Consider the following 19,415-nt stretch of genomic DNA (forward strand, 5'->3'; position numbering starts at 1 on the left):
TTTTGACTATTCTTGTTCCTTTGCTTTTCCAAACAAATTTTTAAAGTTACCTTGCCAATTTCCAGAAAAAATGCTGGCTGCGATTATAAATGGCTTTGCTTTGAATCTATATATCACTTCAGGGATATAGAACAACACTCTTCACGTTAAGTCCTTAATCCATCAGCACAATTTATCTCTTCATTTATGTAAGTCTTCTTTAATTTTTCAGCACTATTTTATATTTTGTAAGATATATATTTTATATTTATGTAAGGTTTTACATGCTATTTGTTAAATTTGTTCTTAATTGATTTTTTTAATTATTCATGCTACTATATTAAATATAATTGATTTTTAATTGATTTTGTCCACAGCAACATTGCTGAATTTATTTACTAGTTCTACCAGTTTTCTTTTCAATTCATTAGAATTTTCTATATACACAGTCATGTCATTCTGAATAAAGAGAGCTTTACTTTTTTTCTTTCCAAATTACATGTCTTTTATCTCTGTCTTGTTTTACTGCACTGGTTAGAAACTCTAGCACAATGCTATATAGAAGTAGTGATTGCAGACATACTATCTTTTTCTTTTCTTTTCTTTTCTTTTCTTTTCTTTTCTTTCCTTTTCTTTTCTTTTCAAATTAAAAAAAAATATTTATTTTGAGAGAGAGAGAGAGAGACAGTGCGTGCATGCCTGCGGGAGGGACAGAGAGAGAGAGAGAGAGAGAGAGAGAGAGAGAGAATCCCAAGCAGGCTTTGCACTGCCAGCATAGAGCCTGACATGGGGGTTGATCTCACAAACTGAGAGATCATGATCTGAGCCGAAATCAAGAGTCAGGCGCTTAACCGACTTAGCCACTCAGACACCCCAACAGACATCCTATCTTGTTTCAAATCTTAGGTAGATGCCATCAATATCTCATCATTATGTATGATATTAGTTATAGTTCTTTGTAGATTCCCTTTATCAGGATTAGGAAATTTCCCTTTTTCCTAGTTTCTGGAAAAAAAATTTTTTTAAATCATAAATGTGTTGAATTTTCTAAAGTGTTTTTTTGTAGTGTACTTAGATAATTATTGATTTTTTTCTCAGTGTTTTATTGTAGTGAATTACACTGTGAATTCTCGTATATCAGACCAACTTTATATTCTTGGGATACACCTAATTGATCACATTATGGTTTTCATATATTGATGGATGCTTTTCATATATTGATGTATTTGATTTGCTAATATTTTATTAAGGATTTTTGCATCTGTGTTTCTCAAGGACATTGGTCTGTTTTTATTTCTTATAAAATCTTTGTCTGACTTTGCTATCAGAATTATAATGGCTTCATAAACTTAGTTGAGTTTCCTGGCTTTTCTCCTGCAGCAGCCAACAACCACCTTGTCCTCTTGCAGTGCCTCTTTTCTAGACACCTGCATCACAGAGGAGGTCTCTCTCAGATCTCCTGCCTTCCCCTGGTCTTTCCCAGGGAAGACTGGGTGGAAACCTTTAGAAAAGAGTATAATTGTGGATGCAGATGCCTCATTTGGGCTTCTAAGAAATCTGTGCTACCAAATGAGTACACATTTGGTCTTTAAAGGTTTATCCAAAGTTTCAGCTGTTGTTTTCTTCCATGCTTCCATGGTGGTCATCTCTTCTTCCCATGGTCTGTCGAAGGTGAATTGTACTCTATCTTTTCTTGGAGGAGCTTGTCAGCCTTGTATAGTTGTTCATTAGGTTGCCTTGTGACCTTAGCTCTTCATGGATCAAAAATTATTGTTTTATACACTATCTCTCTTGTTCTTATTGCTAGAGTGGAAAACATTTTTTGTGTGATTTTCTATATTTAAAGTGAAAGGTGAACTCTACATATCTTTTAAGATTTGAAATGATATTCCTTAATATTGTACCCAAACACCCACATAATAGGTTTGATTTTCCATCTCTTATCTTTTGGGTCTGGGCTCAACTTCAGGATGTTTTCTGTCCTTAAATGAATAATACTGAGTGAAAATGTTTGATTAATTAGAAGTATCCTAAGTTAAAAAGGACATACAGATGGTTCTTCAATTGAAAGAATTAAGGATCTTGAGTAAAAAAACCAGCTTTGGAATCTCAGCAGAATAGTATATTCTGAACTTCAGCTTTTTCTTTTTTAAAATAGGAGAGGTAATCCCTGTTTTATATCTCTCTTTTTTGAGGAAGCTAAAATGAGATGGTATATGTAGAAGTTATTCTTAACATGCTAAATAGATGTAAGTTGCTGATAAATAATTTTCAGAAAGATACATATATAATTGAAATTTGAATCTCTGAAATGAGTTTTTATTCTAATAGTTTTATACCTGTAATTAATAGTTTATGGCATAGTGGTGATAGCCATCGGAGAACATATTTTGTACACAGAAATGATTAACGGATATCTATTGATCACATATTGTGTGTGCTTTGCTTGTTGCTAGGGAGATAATGGTGAGCATGACAAAAGTTATTGACTTTGTAGTACTTATATTCTATTGGAGAAGACAGACAATAAATTTCTGATGCTCTGCTCTGAGGAAGGTTCTGGCCTGGGATTTTACAGTATTTTCAACAAAGCCACCATATGAAGACTTGGTGGGGATTTTTCTTAGCTGAACTTTCTTACACCTTAATGTGTGCTTCTCTTCTTCCTTTTTCAAACCAAATCTTGCCAGATAGAAAAGTATTGTTATTCATGTTTTGCTCTGCTCTTTTTTTTCCCCTGATGCTTAGCTATTTAATTCAAGTTTTTCTTGGCACTGGAAAGGTTTATGCATTTTTGAATAAATAGATAAAAAAGCATTTTATTATGGAAAATATAAATATATACAAAAAGAGAGTAGGATAATAAACCCACAAGTACCTATTATCCAGCTTAAATAATTATAAATTCATGGTCAGTATTGTTGCATCCATGTACATGTACCCACTCAGTTATCTTTCCACCTTGGGCCATTTAAAGCAAATTCCTTGATATGCTTCCATAAATGTTTTTCAGTTTTACTATAAAATATAAGGAATCTCTTTTTATTATTAAAAAAAATTTTTTAATGTTTTATTTTTGAGAGAGAGAGTAAGAGAACATGCAAAAACAGGGGAGGGGCAAAGAGAGAGAAAGAGAGAGACAGACAGACAGAGAATCCAAAGCAGGATCCAGGTTTCAAGCTGTCAGTGCAGAGCCTGATGTGGGGCTTGAATCCACGAACCTTGATATCATGACCTGAGCTGCAGTTGGATGCTTAACCCACTGAGCCACCCAGGTGCCCCAGGAATCTCTTTTTAAAGCACAACCAAAATATCATAATCTCATCTAAAAATTAACAATAATTTAATATCAATTAATATCTAGCAATTGTTCAAATTCTACATTTTTCATCATATTTTGATAGAGAGTTCATTCAAGTAGAGATGGAGTTGTTTTATCATTTTTGCTTCTATTGTTTACATAGATAAAGACATTTGGTATCAGTAACCATAATGGAAATATTTTGAATTACAATATGCTTTTTTGGATGGAGAGAAAAAGATGATGAGTCTTGAAAGTTTGTCCTTGAAAGTTGGGTATGCTTTGGGAAGGTGGAGACTGGTTAGAATGTGTTATCTGGGTATGGTAGTCAGTGTTCTCCAGAGAAACAGAACCAATAAGATCCTTCTCTCTCTGTCTCTCTTTCTCTATGTCCTCTCTATTTTCCTCTTGATAAAAATATAACTAGATCTACCTTATTACTTATTTATGTATATATTTATATTGAGCTCAAGATAGACAAGTAGAGGTATAGTTAGATAGAAAGACAGATACATGATAGATACCCTCTCTCTTTCTCATTCTTCATATGTGAGCCCTTAAATCTCTCTCTTTCTCCTCTTGACTCCATATATGGAGAGGTTTATTTTAAGGAATTAGCTTATGCAATTGTAGAGGCTGACAAGTACAAAATTTGAGTCTGGAGTAGTCTGCTGGCAGAATTCTCTGTTTTAGAGGAGATGAGTCTTTTTCTTGAGGCCTCAACTGATTGGATGGGGCCCACCCATGTTATGAAGAGCAATCTGCTTTAGCAGATTTGAAGGTTAATCTCATCTAAAATAACTACAGGGGCGCCTGAGTGGCTTAATTGGTTGGGTGTCTGACTCTTGATTTTGGCTTGGGTTGTGATCTCACAGTCATGAGATTGAATCCATGTCAGGCTCTGTGCTGGGCATGGAGCCTGCTTGGGATTCTCTCTTTCCCTTTCTCTCTTCTCCACCCCCACTTCCATGCACAAACTGCCCCCTCCCTTCAAAGAAAATACCTTTACAGCAACATCCATACATGTTTGACCAAATACCTGGCCACTGTATTTTAGACAGGTTGACACAAAAAGAACTATCACAAATGGAAGCAAATGAGTGGGCTTCAGTGCTGTTTAGGTTAAGGCAAGTAGAGCCCTTCAACTAGAGGAAAGACTCATACATTGACATTGTCATTAGTAAAACCAGGAAAGTAAATTAAGAAATAGTCTTTATTTTGCTCTCATTTATTCTTAAAGTTGCTGCTAAAATAATACATATTATGTTTCTGAAAAGAAGCAAATTTGTTGAATTTGATCTGTTGATGTGTAGGAGTAAGAAGGCAGAGCATCTGTGAAATATTTCATTGGTACAGTCAATTTTCATTTATTAGTGATAATGGAAACAGCATCTCCATGGCTATTGAGCTTTATAGATAATATTTAACACATTAAAATCCAGAATTTTCATCATCCACTCAGAACTTAGACTATTTCTTGTATTTATAAACAAACAGAAACATTAATTTATGTTTTATGTTTGCCTCCTTTCTGATGATGATTGAAAGGACTGAAAAGGACAAGTAGAAATTGGCTAATTTTTAAGCCTGATAATTGTAATTTTTTATCATCATAAAAATGTTCTTTTTGTTAGCTTATTTAATATTGTTTGCTATATTTATGTGTGATGTTTGCTATAGCTTTATAGACTTAGGCTCTGTGAATCTCTTTGTACTTAGATATATTTTAAATTTAATTTTGTATAATACTCTACCTGGAATTTAGTTAAGGTTCCATCAATCATATATGCTCTATGCCTCACAAGGTGACAGACTTACTCTCTCCTAGCTATGACTAGAAGAAAAGAATAGAGTGAAACATTTAGAATAAAAATACTGACATAAGCAGAGCTAAAATGCTGTTCCATAATTATCCGTTTGTTTTTGTCACTAGAATCTTTTCTCCTGCCTTGAATGTATTGCTTTAATGAATTTTAGTAAAGATAATGATACATTAATGAACTTCAGTTTCCTGAGAAGCCAATCATGAAAGACAGATGGAAATAACGAAAAATTAACAATCTTTCTTAGGGGATTAGAGTTTTGTTTTTGTTTTCTAAAAAGGCCAGCTCATTCCAGAATTTGCACAATTATTCTAGTTCATGCATAACCTATGAGTAAATAAAATACCAAAGATTTGTGACAAAACATTTGGTAGATAGTTTTGTTTAAAGCTTAATCATTCTTTTGTAATACAAAACAACTATATCTCCGTAAAAAAGCTTCTGGAAAGCTAAATATTCAGGTCAACATCCTTATAACTGGAAGGGAGTGGCATGTGCATATTTTTTTGAGTGATGCATGTATACGAAAACATCCTGTAAAGTCGTCCCCTAAATTCCGCAGTCATTCTAGGTTCCAGATTTATTTTTTTAATTTTTTTTTTTTTTAAATTTTAGAAGGGGGTAGAGAGGAACGGAGAGAGAGACAAAGAGAAACAGAGAGAGAGAGAGAATCTTAAGCAGGCTCCATGCTCAGGATGGAGCTGACTTGGGGCTTGATCCCAGGGTCATGGGATTATGACTTGAGCTGAAATCAAGAGTCAGATGCTCAAGTGACTGAGCCACCCGGGCACCCCTATGCTCCAGATTTTTTAAAACTGGGATTATCAACTTGCTTCAGAGAGAAGTCGAGGGGTATTTCACCTCTTAGCTAACAACCTCCTTCTTTTTGTTCGTTTAGCATTTAAACTGTTAAAACATAAGATTTGATTGTATTACATTGTTTCCGTGTGGTGTAGAGACCAAACTGGGCAGAGTTTGAGCCAAATATGTACTTACCCCCTCATGTCCAACTCATGTATATTTGTCTCAGGCCCATGGACTGCTTCCTTATCCATTCTATTCAAGCTCGGGCAGCAAGTCTGGTTTTACAAATAAACCATGGGTTAGGTCCTATGGCAACCAGTAGGAGGAAAAAACAATTAGGATAGCTTTCCTCAAAAATGGCTCTATGTGAGTCAGGTCCTTCAGATTCATGAATTTTGCATTCAGCCCATTCAGAACAAAAAAACAGAATACAGACAAAAGTTCGATTAAACCAAAAATTATTATTTTTAGCATTTTGGCATATTTTTGTTTAGTCTTTTTGTTTATGGGTTTTTCGTTCATAATTGAAAGTGCAAGATATATATTTTTGTTGTTGAAAAATAATTCAATGCATGTATGTACTATATTTACTTAAACAATCTCCCATTACTGGACATTTATGTTAATTTCAATTTTTATTATTGTGTTGGGGTTCTAAAGACTACCCCTTGTTCAGTGATCTGCTAGGAGGATTCATGGGACTCAGTATGTTGTCATATTCATAGCAAAGGTTTATTATATAAAAACATACAAAGGAAAATCAACAATCAAAGAAAAATCACTTCACATGTGGTGGAGGCCAGAGGAAACCAGGAACAAGCTTCTAAGAGTTCTTCCAGTGGTCACTGCAATGCATTTAATTCCTCCAATAATGAATCGTGACATGTGTGAAGTGTTGTACACTGGGGAAACTCATTAAAGATTCAGCAACAAGGTTTTTACTGGGGGATAATCTAAGTATCCTCTGCTTAGTATGTCCCAACATTCCAGATTTCCAGAAGGAAGCACACATTTTGCATAAACCCGTATTGTTTGCCCAGTCTAGGCACAGTGAGATACTCTTATCTTTTAGGAAAAGTTTTACATCAGTGTAGGGAACTGTTCACCTGCCAAGTTCCCAGATACCAGCCCAGGATTAACCTTGTAAACTTGTCTTTCTAGGAATAACAGTCTCAGCTTTGCTATGTTAACTCTTCTGCCCAATTATTATAAATAATGCTGTAATAAACATCATTATTAGTGAATCTTGTGGCATATTTCAAATTACTTCCTTATGAAAGATTCCTAGAAATCGATATTACTTCAAAAATATGAATATTTAAAAGACTTCTCTCACTGGCGAATTACTTTCCCAGAATCTTTTAAAATTTTCATTTTCACCAAGCATGTATGAGTGTGGGCACAGAAACCTTGACTAAAATCAGTAAGATCTGTATTGTCCAAACATCAGTATGTAGTCAACCTGGAAGAAATAATTTTTAAAAATTTAGGATTATATGAGACAAACAAATGGCTAGTTAATTGTTGCTTCTTTTTACAGGGATGGGGCAGGGACTGCTAAGAACACTCCCATCGAATTACCATGCAATAAATCACTTTTCTCCCAGTACTCTTGTCTTTTTTTTTTTCTTTTTTTTTTTTTTTTGCCTAGAAACCTATGACATCATTGCCATCTGTAAAACAAGCATCATCCGGTTCATGTTAACATTTTTTCTTCAAAACTATTCATACATATTCTGTACCAGGCATTGTGGTTGTGTAGAGGATACAACAGTATACAGGATGTGACGTCTGCCCACCTGGAGTTTGCAGGCAGGTGCTAGCATGAGCTGTATTTGTCATAGTGCTTCTGGGCAAAGATGACAAGTGGGCTGCCATCAAGAGGCATTTTCAGATCATGTATTCAGATAGCTGCCCTTGTATCACAGAAATAAATCTGTGACAGTAGTACCTGGGCTTGTTTTAGTTAATCAGAAAGACTGAGACTAAACTTTTCCAAAGCTACCTCAACATAGCAGACTATCTCTGTTACTTCCTGAGAGGGGGATGTGAGTTTATGACTCTTTAAAGATAGTGTGGTTCTCCCCTGCCCCCAAACTGTTGTGTCATTGAAGACAAATGTAAAGGAAGCATTTATTGGGGTGCCTGGGTGGCTCAGTCGGTTAAGTGTCTGACTTTAGCTCAGGTCATGGTCTCGGGTTTGCGGGTTCAAGCACCGCGTCGGGCTCTGTGCTGACAGCTCGGAGCCTGGAGTCTACTTCTGATTCTGTGTCTCTCTCTCCCTGCCCCTCCCTTGCTCGCTCTCTGTGTCTCAAAGGTGAATAAATGTTAAAAATTTTTTTTAAAAATAAATAAAGGAAGCATTTATTTTTGTATGTATGCTTGTTATGTAAGAAGTTTAAGCAAATTGTGTTTTCTTCTTTACCAAGTACAAAACATCTTTGTTAGAAAAAAGAGAGGTAAATCTCCCTAAAGTTCTGTGATGATTTCTTCAGACTTTGCTTTTGTTCATAGTTTTTCTACATAATTTTTGCCTAATTTCGCCTAAAATTATACAGACTTATTTTAAATGTGTTCTCTGTAAAGTTGCAATTAGTATGATTAATTGCAGAAAATGTGGAAAATACAGAACACTGTCACAAAAAGAGATACTCGTTTATTGTTCTACCACCCAGAAATACTCACTATGAAATTCTGGTGTATATCCTACAATCTATTTTCCAGGTATATTTTTCCCCTTAAACAACTGAGGGCCATAGGAATATTCAGAGGCTGTTCTCATGATATAAAGAGGCACTTCCTGGGGGGTGATGTCGTGATTTAGGTGATTCAATTTGAAGTTTTAAGAAGGAGAAAAGTCATTATTTAAGTTCTTGGAAAATGAAAATAGCCACTATTGTTCTTTGTTTCCTTGTTTTGTTTATTGGGTGCATGTTATTGGGTGCACTTAGAACCTTTAGCCATTCTAAGTGCACGAGACACCAATGCTGGTCATTGGTTATTGTTTTTGGTAATCATAGAACAAGATTCCATTTGAAAGAACATTTCATTTGAACTGTGAGTGAGGTAAAGCTTATACCATAGGAAACAAACTATTTGTTTCCTGGGAAAGCAAAATGAAGCAGAAAAGGAACTATGAGGCTAGGACTGGGAAGACCAAGCTGTAAGTCTGAGGTGTAGAATCCACGTGACTGTTGTGGCCCTACTTGAAATGGCTATTCTGGTTATGGGAAGAACTGCTGGTCCCATGATTTCTAAACTCTTTTAACCTTAATTTTGATTCAAGTTTTGATCTTCAGATAGATATTTTTTATTTAAACAAAAACACGTGATTTTTCTCAGCAGACCTTCGGGGTGTTGGTATATCGGAGAATGAATTTTTTCCCTGGCCTTTATAAATGGAAGACAATTTGGTTTTAAAATTTCTGTTTCACAACTTTTCCTTTTCCTTGGAAATTCTGTTTGTGGTTTTCTGTCATTTATTGTTTCTTTTGTTGTTTCACAGAGGACATTTGATAACAACCTGTGTTTTACACGTTTGAGATGTTTTTTCTTTGCAAATGTGTGTGAATTCTTTTGGTAGTTTGTTTTCTTTATTCTTGTAATTTTGCAGGATGTAATGGCATACAAATCTCTTTTAATTACTTTCTCATAATATACAATAAGCCCTAATACTCAGAAGATACATGCTTTTTTTTTTAGCTGAGGAAATTATTATTCAGTCGTGTTTGTTTTCTTTACTTTTGATTATTGTGGTTTCATCTTCAGTAATGTATAGGACTCCTTTGATGGATACTTATTTTTTGTCAACTTTAATCTATAATCTTTAATCTTCTCTCTTATAATTTTCATCTTTGGATACTTCTTTATTCTAGGAACACTTGCTAAATCTAGTCATTTGATATTCTGTACTGTCTCTTACACTCCTATTAAGTGTGAAATACATTTTAATTCTGTTGTTACAGTTTTGGTTTCCTGGTATTTCTTGCCTTTTAAAGATCACTCATTTCCATTTTTATTTATCTTGCAAATATTCTTATTGTATAAAGTCTTAGTTTGTTTTCTCCTTATTGCTTTTGGCTTCTATTTTAGAGTTTGGCTTGTTATATAGTACAATGGAATGCCAATACTATTCTAAAATTTTCTTCTGAGTCTAATAGAATATTTTTGACTTAAACTCTTTTATAGATTTTCAGAATTGCAGACTGTATTAGTTTCCCAGGGCTGCTTCAACAATTGACTCCACAAACTTGTTAGCTTAAAAGGACACAACTGTATTCTCTTACAGTTCTAGAGGCCAGAAATCTGGGATTAATTTCATTGGACTACGTGGAGATGTTCCCCAGGACTGATTCTTTCTGCGACTCTAGGGATGAATATTTCTGTTCCTTTTCTGCTTCTGAAGGCTATTTGCATTCCTTAGCTCATGACCTCTTCTCCAAATCACTCTTGCTTCTGTCATCACATTTCCTTCTTTTCCATGGGCCTTTGTGAGTACACATATGGCCCATCATGATATCCTAGGTTATCTTCCCCTCTCAGGATTATTGATTTAATCATGCCTGCAAAGTCCCTCTTGCCAAGTATTCTAACATTTGCAGGTTTCAGGGATTGGGATGTGAGTATCTTTGGGGCCATTGTTCAGTCTTCCATTGGGACCTTTCCCCTTGTGTTGCTGTCCCTTGGGCTTCAAATTCAGATTGACCTGGGTTCACACAACTGCTTACTAGCTGCCTGAACTGGGGCAAGTGACTTAATTTGTTTTCTCCTCTGTTAAACTAGGGTTCTTGTGTAGATTAGGTCAGGTAATGCGTGTAAAGTATTCAACAATCTAGGTCCTCCGTAAATGTTAACTGGCATTTCCATGATCAATATAGGCCCCAGGATGTTTACTCTGCCCTGAATAAAAAGACATAGCTCCATGCAAAGTGAGTGATTATGAACAGAGAGAACATATGGATTTTTCTCTACTCTGCTCCACGTTCACTTGAATGTGCCAATTACCTTTTCTGGTTCTATAGTTGATGAGCTGGTGTCAATGCCCCCTTCTCTGCCGAATTCTCAGTAACCCGGAGATGCCCATTTGGAACAGTTTGGTTCTACTGGGTGGGTCCTTTCATTCCTTCATTTTTCCTTCATTCTTTAGTATTACTGTTATTTTTAGCTGTTTAGCACGTTAAAATTACAATCCCCGTTATGCATTGTTGTCAAATCCTGTCGGTGCCATCCTCTGCACAGAGCTCTTTCTTTACAATAAGACTGTTTCAATTCCTGTTGGTACAGTCAGGATTACTCTCTTTTCTAGTTGTTTCCTTAGAGTTGTAGTGTCCAAGTGGATTGTGGTAGTTGAGGGTATGGAAAGGGAAGGGTTCTTCAAAAGCAGCATCCACATTGTACAGAAATGGGTTTTGTTCTTTTTTCTTTATATTTTTCTTGGGAGATAATAAGCCTTTTTTCTAACATCTTTCAGATGGGCTAGGGGTTTTATTATGTAAAGGTCACTAATTGCTTTCCTCAATTCACTTCCTCATCTTAAAGAATTTTGTTTTCTCATCTGCATATTAATGAATGGTTAGACTTAATTTCTTGTAACCTTGAGATTTTCATCTTTTTCTTTATTGTTACAGTATTTTAGTGGTACTGTAAAAGGGGCTGCCTCACAGCCAGAAGTCACAAAGCCATATTGAACCAGAAATGATTCTTTTTGAACACTTTTTTTTATCCATTATTAGCTGAAAGTATCTGTCAAACTTGTTCAAATACTTGGCAATTCAGAAACATATTATGCAACAGTGATGCCACTGTTCTGTATTATATTATATCCTAATAAGAATGAAGTTCTCATATATTTTTAAACTCACTTTAAGTTTCTCCTGTTTTTTAGTATTTGCTTTGTATGTATAAACAAGTGATCCCATCAGAACCCAAAAAAGGATCATAGGTATGTCTTATTTGCTGTCTCTCAGGATTCACTTAAATAAAAGTGTTAATTGGAACACAGAGTTATCTGTATTTCTTACATGTTTTATAATATAAGATTTGGGAACCATGAATATTAACTGGTATTCAGTAGATACACAAAAGTTAGTCTGTTGAATCTTTATTTTTATTAAACCCTTTTGGAAACAGTTAATTTTAAATAAATGAAACAAAGTAAATAGTTTAAGCAATTTGAGAATACATATTGTATGTTTTTGACTATAAATTGAAATATGATTGATTTAAATGGACATTTCAGTCATTGATTCTAAAAGTTGAACTAATGTAACAGATGGAGTTCAGCTGCCCAAGCAAGCTTCTGGGTTTGATTATTCAAGTGATTAAGATGCTATTTGTCAACTCTAGTTTACCACCCCTTTTAATTATATAGATAATCAAACTAAGAACTGCTAATTCTGTCTCCTATTAATTGTTTATAATTACACGCAGATTAAAACTGCATGTGCAATTAACTCAGAGAATTAATTGATACAAGGGAATTGATAAAAGGGAAACAGAACAAGCTTGGCATAAAAAAGGCTCTAGGGACACAGGACCACTTGAACCCACTAGTGTCTTGGGCTCTATCATGTCCTGGTAAAGATACTTCACACTTTCATTTGGACTTCTTCGGCTCTGTTGGATGCAGTTGCATAGACATATTCTTTTGAACTATTATATTCTTACATTATATATCATTAGCATAGACTATTTCTTAGTTCTTCATTCATGGTTGATGGACACAATATATTTAAAAAATTTGAACTACTGTCTTTGGGTCTTTTGCTGATAATTCAGGTGACTTGGACAAATATATCCATTTGCAACCTGGAGGAAATATTTGTCACTATGAAGATTATTACATAAGTGGTGAATGTTTCAACTAGCTACAAATTTTCCCTTCCTTCCTTTCTCCTTCTTTCTTTCTTCATTCTCTTGGCAGTCTCACCACAGTATAGAACCTTATCAGTTTTCTGTGAGTCATTTGAGAAATTTTAGTTTCTAAAATAACTATGACAATTAGAATTTGGAACTGTCTCTCACCTTTGCAAATAATTGGCTCATTGTTAACTACATAAATTTAAGTAGAAACGGGAAATAAAATTTAAAAAAAGCACCCCCAACTGAAATATGTTTAAAAATTATTACCTTTATAAACATCAAGATGATGCTAGAAAGTGAGAGAAGATAATCTGGTGGAAAATAGTTGATCCTGAAAAAAAATAGAATTTTAAAAACCTGTTGTAAATTTTTTTCCATTCCTTCAGATATTTGTGTCAGTTGCATTGTATGGGACTTTTCACTTTTAACAGTTTTGGTGATTGGCCTTTCAATCAGTGCCAAGTAATTCCAGAGCATACATTGAACATATGCTTTGGGCACAGCATTATGTTCAGTTTTATGGGAAATGCAAAGCAAGTAAAAGACTTTTAAGTTTAGATAGGAAAATAAGATGTGCAGAAGACAACAAAATAACATGAACTAAGTGTATAATATTTTTCAAAAAGATTCTGTATAAGTACTGAGGAAATACAAAGGCAGGAAGACATCAGTATGGGTAGTTATTTAACCAAATTTTTTATGTTCCAAGGTAGCTCCTATTCCACCAGCTTGTTAACCTGATGGAACCTTCTTGGTTTCTTTTCAAATTTTGGTATTGCATTTTCCCCAGATTTGTTTAATATCAGAATATTTTGTTCTATCCTGCTGGCTGTTAAACTGGGATCACTGCTGAGATTTCTTATTTTTTCACCTACGAATAAGCAACCTACTCTTGCTTGCTCCCCACTCCATTTCCAGCATTCAGAATCTTCGTTTCTCTGTGGCAGTATCTGTGAAGAGTGTTGGCTCCGTGAGGGTTTGTGAACATTTAGTCTGATGTATGACTCTGTTCTTCAAACTACCAGTTTATAACTTTTGACTGACTTTGTGGAATAAACTGGAATTTGTTGCATGTCACCTTCCGGGCCTGGCTTCTGAGGAGGAGTCATTAGCATACATCAGTGTGTGAATGATTACCTTGAGGATTTTAGTGGAGGGTTTACTGCTTCCTGAAGTGGAAAAGTTATAGCTATATTTTCTAATGTGATACCTATAGACTGGAGAAAATAATGCATGGCCTTCTCAACTGCATGAGTCTGTTTTGTGGGTAAACCAGATAAAATATTTGAAATGCTCTGCACTGTCTTGGAAAATAATTTGTATAGCGCTTAGATTCATTTTGGGTTGGGCTCTTCAATGATCAGGAAGACTCCCTTTCCCTGTGAGATCTCCCCTTTGGAGGCTAATTCTTGTTCACCAGTATTTACATAGCTACCTCAATTGCATTGCTGATGAACCAGAAGCACAGATAAATTCCAACTAAGATATTGTCTTCGTCCTGGAAGCGTTCATCAGTTTAAAAAGGAGATTGCATTGAGGAGGGCACTTGTTGGGATGAGCACTGGGTGTTGTATGTAAATGATGAACCATGGGAATCTACTCCCAAAACCAAAAGCACACTGTACACATTGTATGTTAATCAATTTGACAATAAATCATATTAAAAAATGAAAAGTAAAAATTATAAATATGAAAAAAATAAAGTAAATTAGACCCTAGTTAAAATTAAAAAGGAGATTGGAAAGAGATGCCCAATTATCTAAAACATGTGAAGACACTTATGGTGCAAGTTCATTAAGGGAAGTAGGTGGTCCAGAGATAGTGTTAGTGAGTTGAGGAATGCTTTAAATTACTCAAGAAAGCGTCATAAGAAATGTGGGGACTTACACATCTCTGATAACTCTTATTCTACCCTTTTAAGTCCCCCTGGGTTTATAAAAATCCCCAGTTAAAGTTTAATGTGTATGGCCTTTTCTTTGCTGTCCTCTTCCCAGATACTAATATGTTCAGGTTCCCTATAATCTTTCCATTGTTGGCATCTGCTTCCACTAAAGAATTTTATTTATTCATATTGAGTTGTGATTGAAATACGATTTATTATGTTGCCTCTTCTAGACACTTTGCCTTTTTGATAAGAGGACAAAGATTCTTTTTGACTGAAGTGGAAGAAATTATATACATATAAAATTAGAATGGGGTAGATTACATGCATGTTATTGATTGGAATGTCTCTGAGATAACATTACATTTTTTTTTATTATTTTATGTTACTATCTGCCTCCCTATAGGACACTTAGCTTATGATCCTATAAATAAGTTGAAGCAATGAAATGAGAGAATTTATTACGTCTGAGTTTTCTCTAAATTTATGTGAAATTAAGCAGTCCATAGATGTCTCTATTAAATCAAAAGTTTCAGGAAAGAATATATGTATATAAATAAGTATTAGAAAGAAAATTGGAAATGTGTAAACAGTTTGATTCATTTTGGATGGCAGGATTGAACTGAATTTTTCTCTTTTAAATGATTAATGTTTCTGAGAAATAGACAAATAAATCTTAAATCTCCTCATCTTTAAAAAAAATTTGTCTGCAGAAATCCCATGCAACAACTGCCATGAGACAGAAGAAATATGTGGGCATATGTTGGCTAAGCTTTTGCTCTTTCAACTTATTCGTCTAGAGCACTTTTAATAATTTCACTTACTTTGCCATTTCAAAATGTGTACCCTCATCATAATTCTGAATTTTCTTTTAAAGTACTGACGTAGCAGGGAGAGGAGTTTTCCCTTTGTTTTTGTAAGTGCTATTCACAAATATGATTTTGCTTTAAGCCTCCTTTAAAAAAAGAAGCCAGTGCTCTTGAACAGAAGAGACTCAAAGGAATGAACCTGGTCTTCTGATGGGCACACCGTACCCAATAAAAACACAAGAGCTTTACTGTGTGATGGAACCAATTAATTGAAGCCTCTCTCTGTGCGGTGCTCATGCTTCTGCATCTCTCTGATTAGATGACAAGATGCGATTTTAATATAGAATAACAGGGCCGTAAAGATGATCTATTTTCCTCTTTGTAACATTAAGCAGTATGGTCTGTGTGTACTTTTCTTGGATAAATATTGTTTTAACTTGCATTGATATTTCTAACAGATAAAACATTCTACGATTGGAAAGGAATTATGTCAACAAAGCCTTCCCGTTTGACTCCTGACTCCAGCTGGCCTAGTTTGTGTGGGCCATCATCAATGTTTCGGGATTACCATTCTGTGAGTATTTGTGAAACTGGATATAGAGTTGCGTTACCATTCTTCTGGCAGCTTATTGGGTTAATTTTGATAAAATATGTGAGATTGTGCTATGGACCTATTTCATTCCCAAATGATTCTCCACTGAAATTCTTTGTCCTGAAACAGCGCTTTACTTCTGTTATCATATCTTGTGCAAAATTTGCATCTAGTGGATCACCTTAACTCCTAAATATGTGTATTAATTTTTATTTGAAGAGTACTGATAGCCAAAGTGATCATCACAATGATTTGCCCCAAATGTGATAGTAACTATTTTTGTAATGGTACCTAGACTATCAAGTAAATATAATGGAGGCCAGTGGGGCATGAAGATAGCTGTTAGGAGTGTCACAGAGGACTAAAAAATCCAAGGACAATTTCACAACCACACATTGATGGTTTTCTGAATGAGGACTCTCTAAACTGAAACATGGGAATCTGGGACTTGAAAATGGAATCTGGACTTCACTTTGAGTTCATCTATTTATCAGGCAAGGTCCTAAGATGTTTCTATATCAATAGTAGAGGAAACTCATGTGATTCTGAAATCTTTAGCAACAATTTCTATTTTATAATGTCGTGTCTCACAGTACCTATATATATATATATGTTTGGGTTTCTTACATCTTCTCCGTGTTCGGTTCTGTATGTGAATGTGTCTGTCTCATCCTTTCACTGACTTTTTCTCTCTTTTTGTATCACTATTTTTCTTCTTGACTTGTCATTTGTATTAGTGTGTTTGGCAATCATAACAAAATACCACAGACTGGGTGGCTTAACCAACAGAAATTTATTTCTCAAAGTCCTGAAGTTTGGAAATCCAAGGTCAAGGTGCCAGCAGGTCTGTTTTCTCCTGAGGCCATTCTCTCCTTGGCTTGCAGGCAGCTGTGTCCTCACATGGCCTTTCCTGTATGTGTCCCTGGTGTCTGTCTCTTCTTAAGAGATCACTAATCATATTGGATTAGGGCCCTACCCTTATGACCTCATTTAACCTAATGACTTCATTAAAGGCCCTATCTCCAAATACAGTAACATTAGAGGTGAGGAATTCAACATACGCATTTTGAGGTGACCTAATTCAGTCCATAACACCATTAGACAACTGAAATATATTGAAAAATTATTTTTCCTGTTTATTGAATAGATAGATTACTTAAGATTAAAAAAAACAAAGGTTGTATTTTTATATTTTTCCCATAGACCAAAACTTTTTGAATCATGTCATATATAACTTATATTGCTAAATTTGTGAATAAATTTACTAAAACTAAACACTGTTTTAGACAAGGACATTATATGAATATTATTAAGGAAAATAATATGATGTCTTTAACAAAAGCAATACCCATAGAAGGCTGTTATTATTATCTCCCAGTAAAGGTAAAAAAAATGAATTGCTTCTTCTAAGCTTTCCAGATCCAGCTCTACCCTGTTTTACACTAACAATTTAAAGACTGCTCCTAGCTGTGTGACAAACCACATTTAAATATATTTCTTTGGGGGAATATATCTGGCAAGGGTAGACTTGATTGTGGAGAGCAAATGCAAGACAGGGTATATTTATTCATTGTTGAGTGGGAGAATTAGGAACACAAAAGACCCATAGCTCTGACATAAAAGATAGTGCTTTGGGGACGTGCACGTGGCTAAAGAGTTTGGGGTAGACTGGAGTGGAGACTGGGTGAGCATGAAAAGGCCTTTTGTATCAGTCCAGTTAAAGGCTTGTCTCTTATCCTTGAAAACCAACAGTACTGGGGGTGGGTATGTGTGAATGGATAAGGAGCAGGATTCAGACCTTCAAATTTCTTTCCTGCAGCTTACTTGATTTTCAGTTTCTACTACTGAAAGTCTAAATGGCCTTTTTATTTTTTTTTTAAGTAAGAATTGCTCTTTTGTTTATCCTTCAAAATAATCACAATCCTAGAAGGGATCAAACATCATGTTCTAAGTAATCTTTTTTTCCCCAATTTTTATTGTGGTAAAATATACTTAACATAAAATTTACATCTTGGCCATTTTTAAGTGTATCATTTGGTGGCATTAATTACACCCACATTGCTGTGTAACCATTACCACCATCCATCTCCAAAACTTTTTCATCTTTCCAAACTGAAACTCTGTACCCTTTAAACATTAATTCTCTCTCCCTTCCCTCATCTCCTGGCAACAAGCATTCTACTTTCTGTCTCTATGGTTTTGATTTTTTGTGTGTGTGTGTGTGACTGGCTCATTTCACTTGGCATAATGTGTTCAAGGTTCATTCATGTTGTAACATATGTCAGAATTTCCTTAATTTTTAAAAAGACTGAATAATATTCTGTTGTACAGGTTTCCCCACTATCCCAAAGTAGAACATTCCTATGAAAATTTTGTAAGCTGAAATCATGTAAAGTGAAGAAATAATTACCATTGATTTATATGGAAAAAATTTCAAGTGTTCCCAGATCCCAAAAATAACTTCTCCTAGGCCTTTCTGATATCTTAGCTAATGGATGAACAAAATGCTTTAAGATAAAGCACAGATGCTCACAAGACACAGTTCAAAGGTGTGGTAGCTTGATGATGAGGTGCTGAGTGGAGTTTCCAGGGAAGGAGCTAGGTGAGGCCACTCTCACTGGTTGGGTTGTGTGCTACCTTTATAATGGCTTGCTGCAAAACAAATGTTGAATGCTATTTTCACTTTTCACTTTTTTCGTTAGATAAAAGCAAAAATCTTTGGATTTCTTTGAGTTAGCAAAAGTAGGTACTAATATAGGTCTTTCCTAAAAGTGAAGTGGCAGAATGTGAACTTTCAAAAAGCGGGGGATACTTGTACCATATTTTGTTTATCCACTCATTTGTTGATGGACACTTGAATTGCTCTTACCATTTTGGATATTTTGGATAATGCTTCTTTGAATATGGGTGTATAAATATTGTTTGAGTCCTTGCTTTCACTTCTCTTGGTATATACCCAGAAGTAGAATTGCTGGACTATATTGTATTCCTATGTTTAATATTTTAAGGAATCATCATATTGTTTTCCACGGTGGCTGCACCATTTTACATTCCCAGTAGCAATGCACAAATATTCCAATGTCTCCATATCCTCATCAGCACTTATTACATTATCCATTTTCTTGATAGCAGCCTTACTAATGGGTGGGAAATGGTACCTAATCTTGATCTGAGTTTTTTTCAGTCAGACCAAAAAGTAAGTAGGAAAAAAAGAATGTAGAAACCTGCACTGGTAAAAGTAGGCACAGGGCATAGAAAACCCTGTCTTTGATTTTGTAGGAGGAGAGAAAAATTTTGCACATTCTGCTTTCAAAACGCTCTCTACAGCATAGCTACTCTTATCAAAATTTTAATTCACTCAGGT

General features: G+C 35.0%; 1 protein-coding gene across 15 annotated transcripts in view; it reads left to right on the forward strand.

Moving 5' to 3' along the window:
- The window catches only part of IQCM (IQ motif containing M), a 662,550-nt gene that overhangs the window by 168,024 nt on the left and 475,111 nt on the right, over positions 1–19,415 (forward strand). For all 15 annotated transcript variants that reach the window (XR_006201682.1, XR_006201681.1, XR_006201683.1 and 12 more), the window contains one exon: positions 15,918–16,033. Coding sequence is in view for 12 of the 15 variants with exons in the window: in XM_042935333.1 (XP_042791267.1) it covers positions 15,918–16,033 (116 nt within the window). In the remaining 3 variants the exon portion in view is untranslated. The remainder of the gene's footprint in view (positions 1–15,917; positions 16,034–19,415) is intronic.

Source organism: Panthera leo, chromosome B1 (assembly GCF_018350215.1).
Source record: "Panthera leo isolate Ple1 chromosome B1, P.leo_Ple1_pat1.1, whole genome shotgun sequence".
In the NCBI taxonomy this organism is placed as follows: domain Eukaryota; kingdom Metazoa; phylum Chordata; class Mammalia; order Carnivora; family Felidae; genus Panthera; species Panthera leo.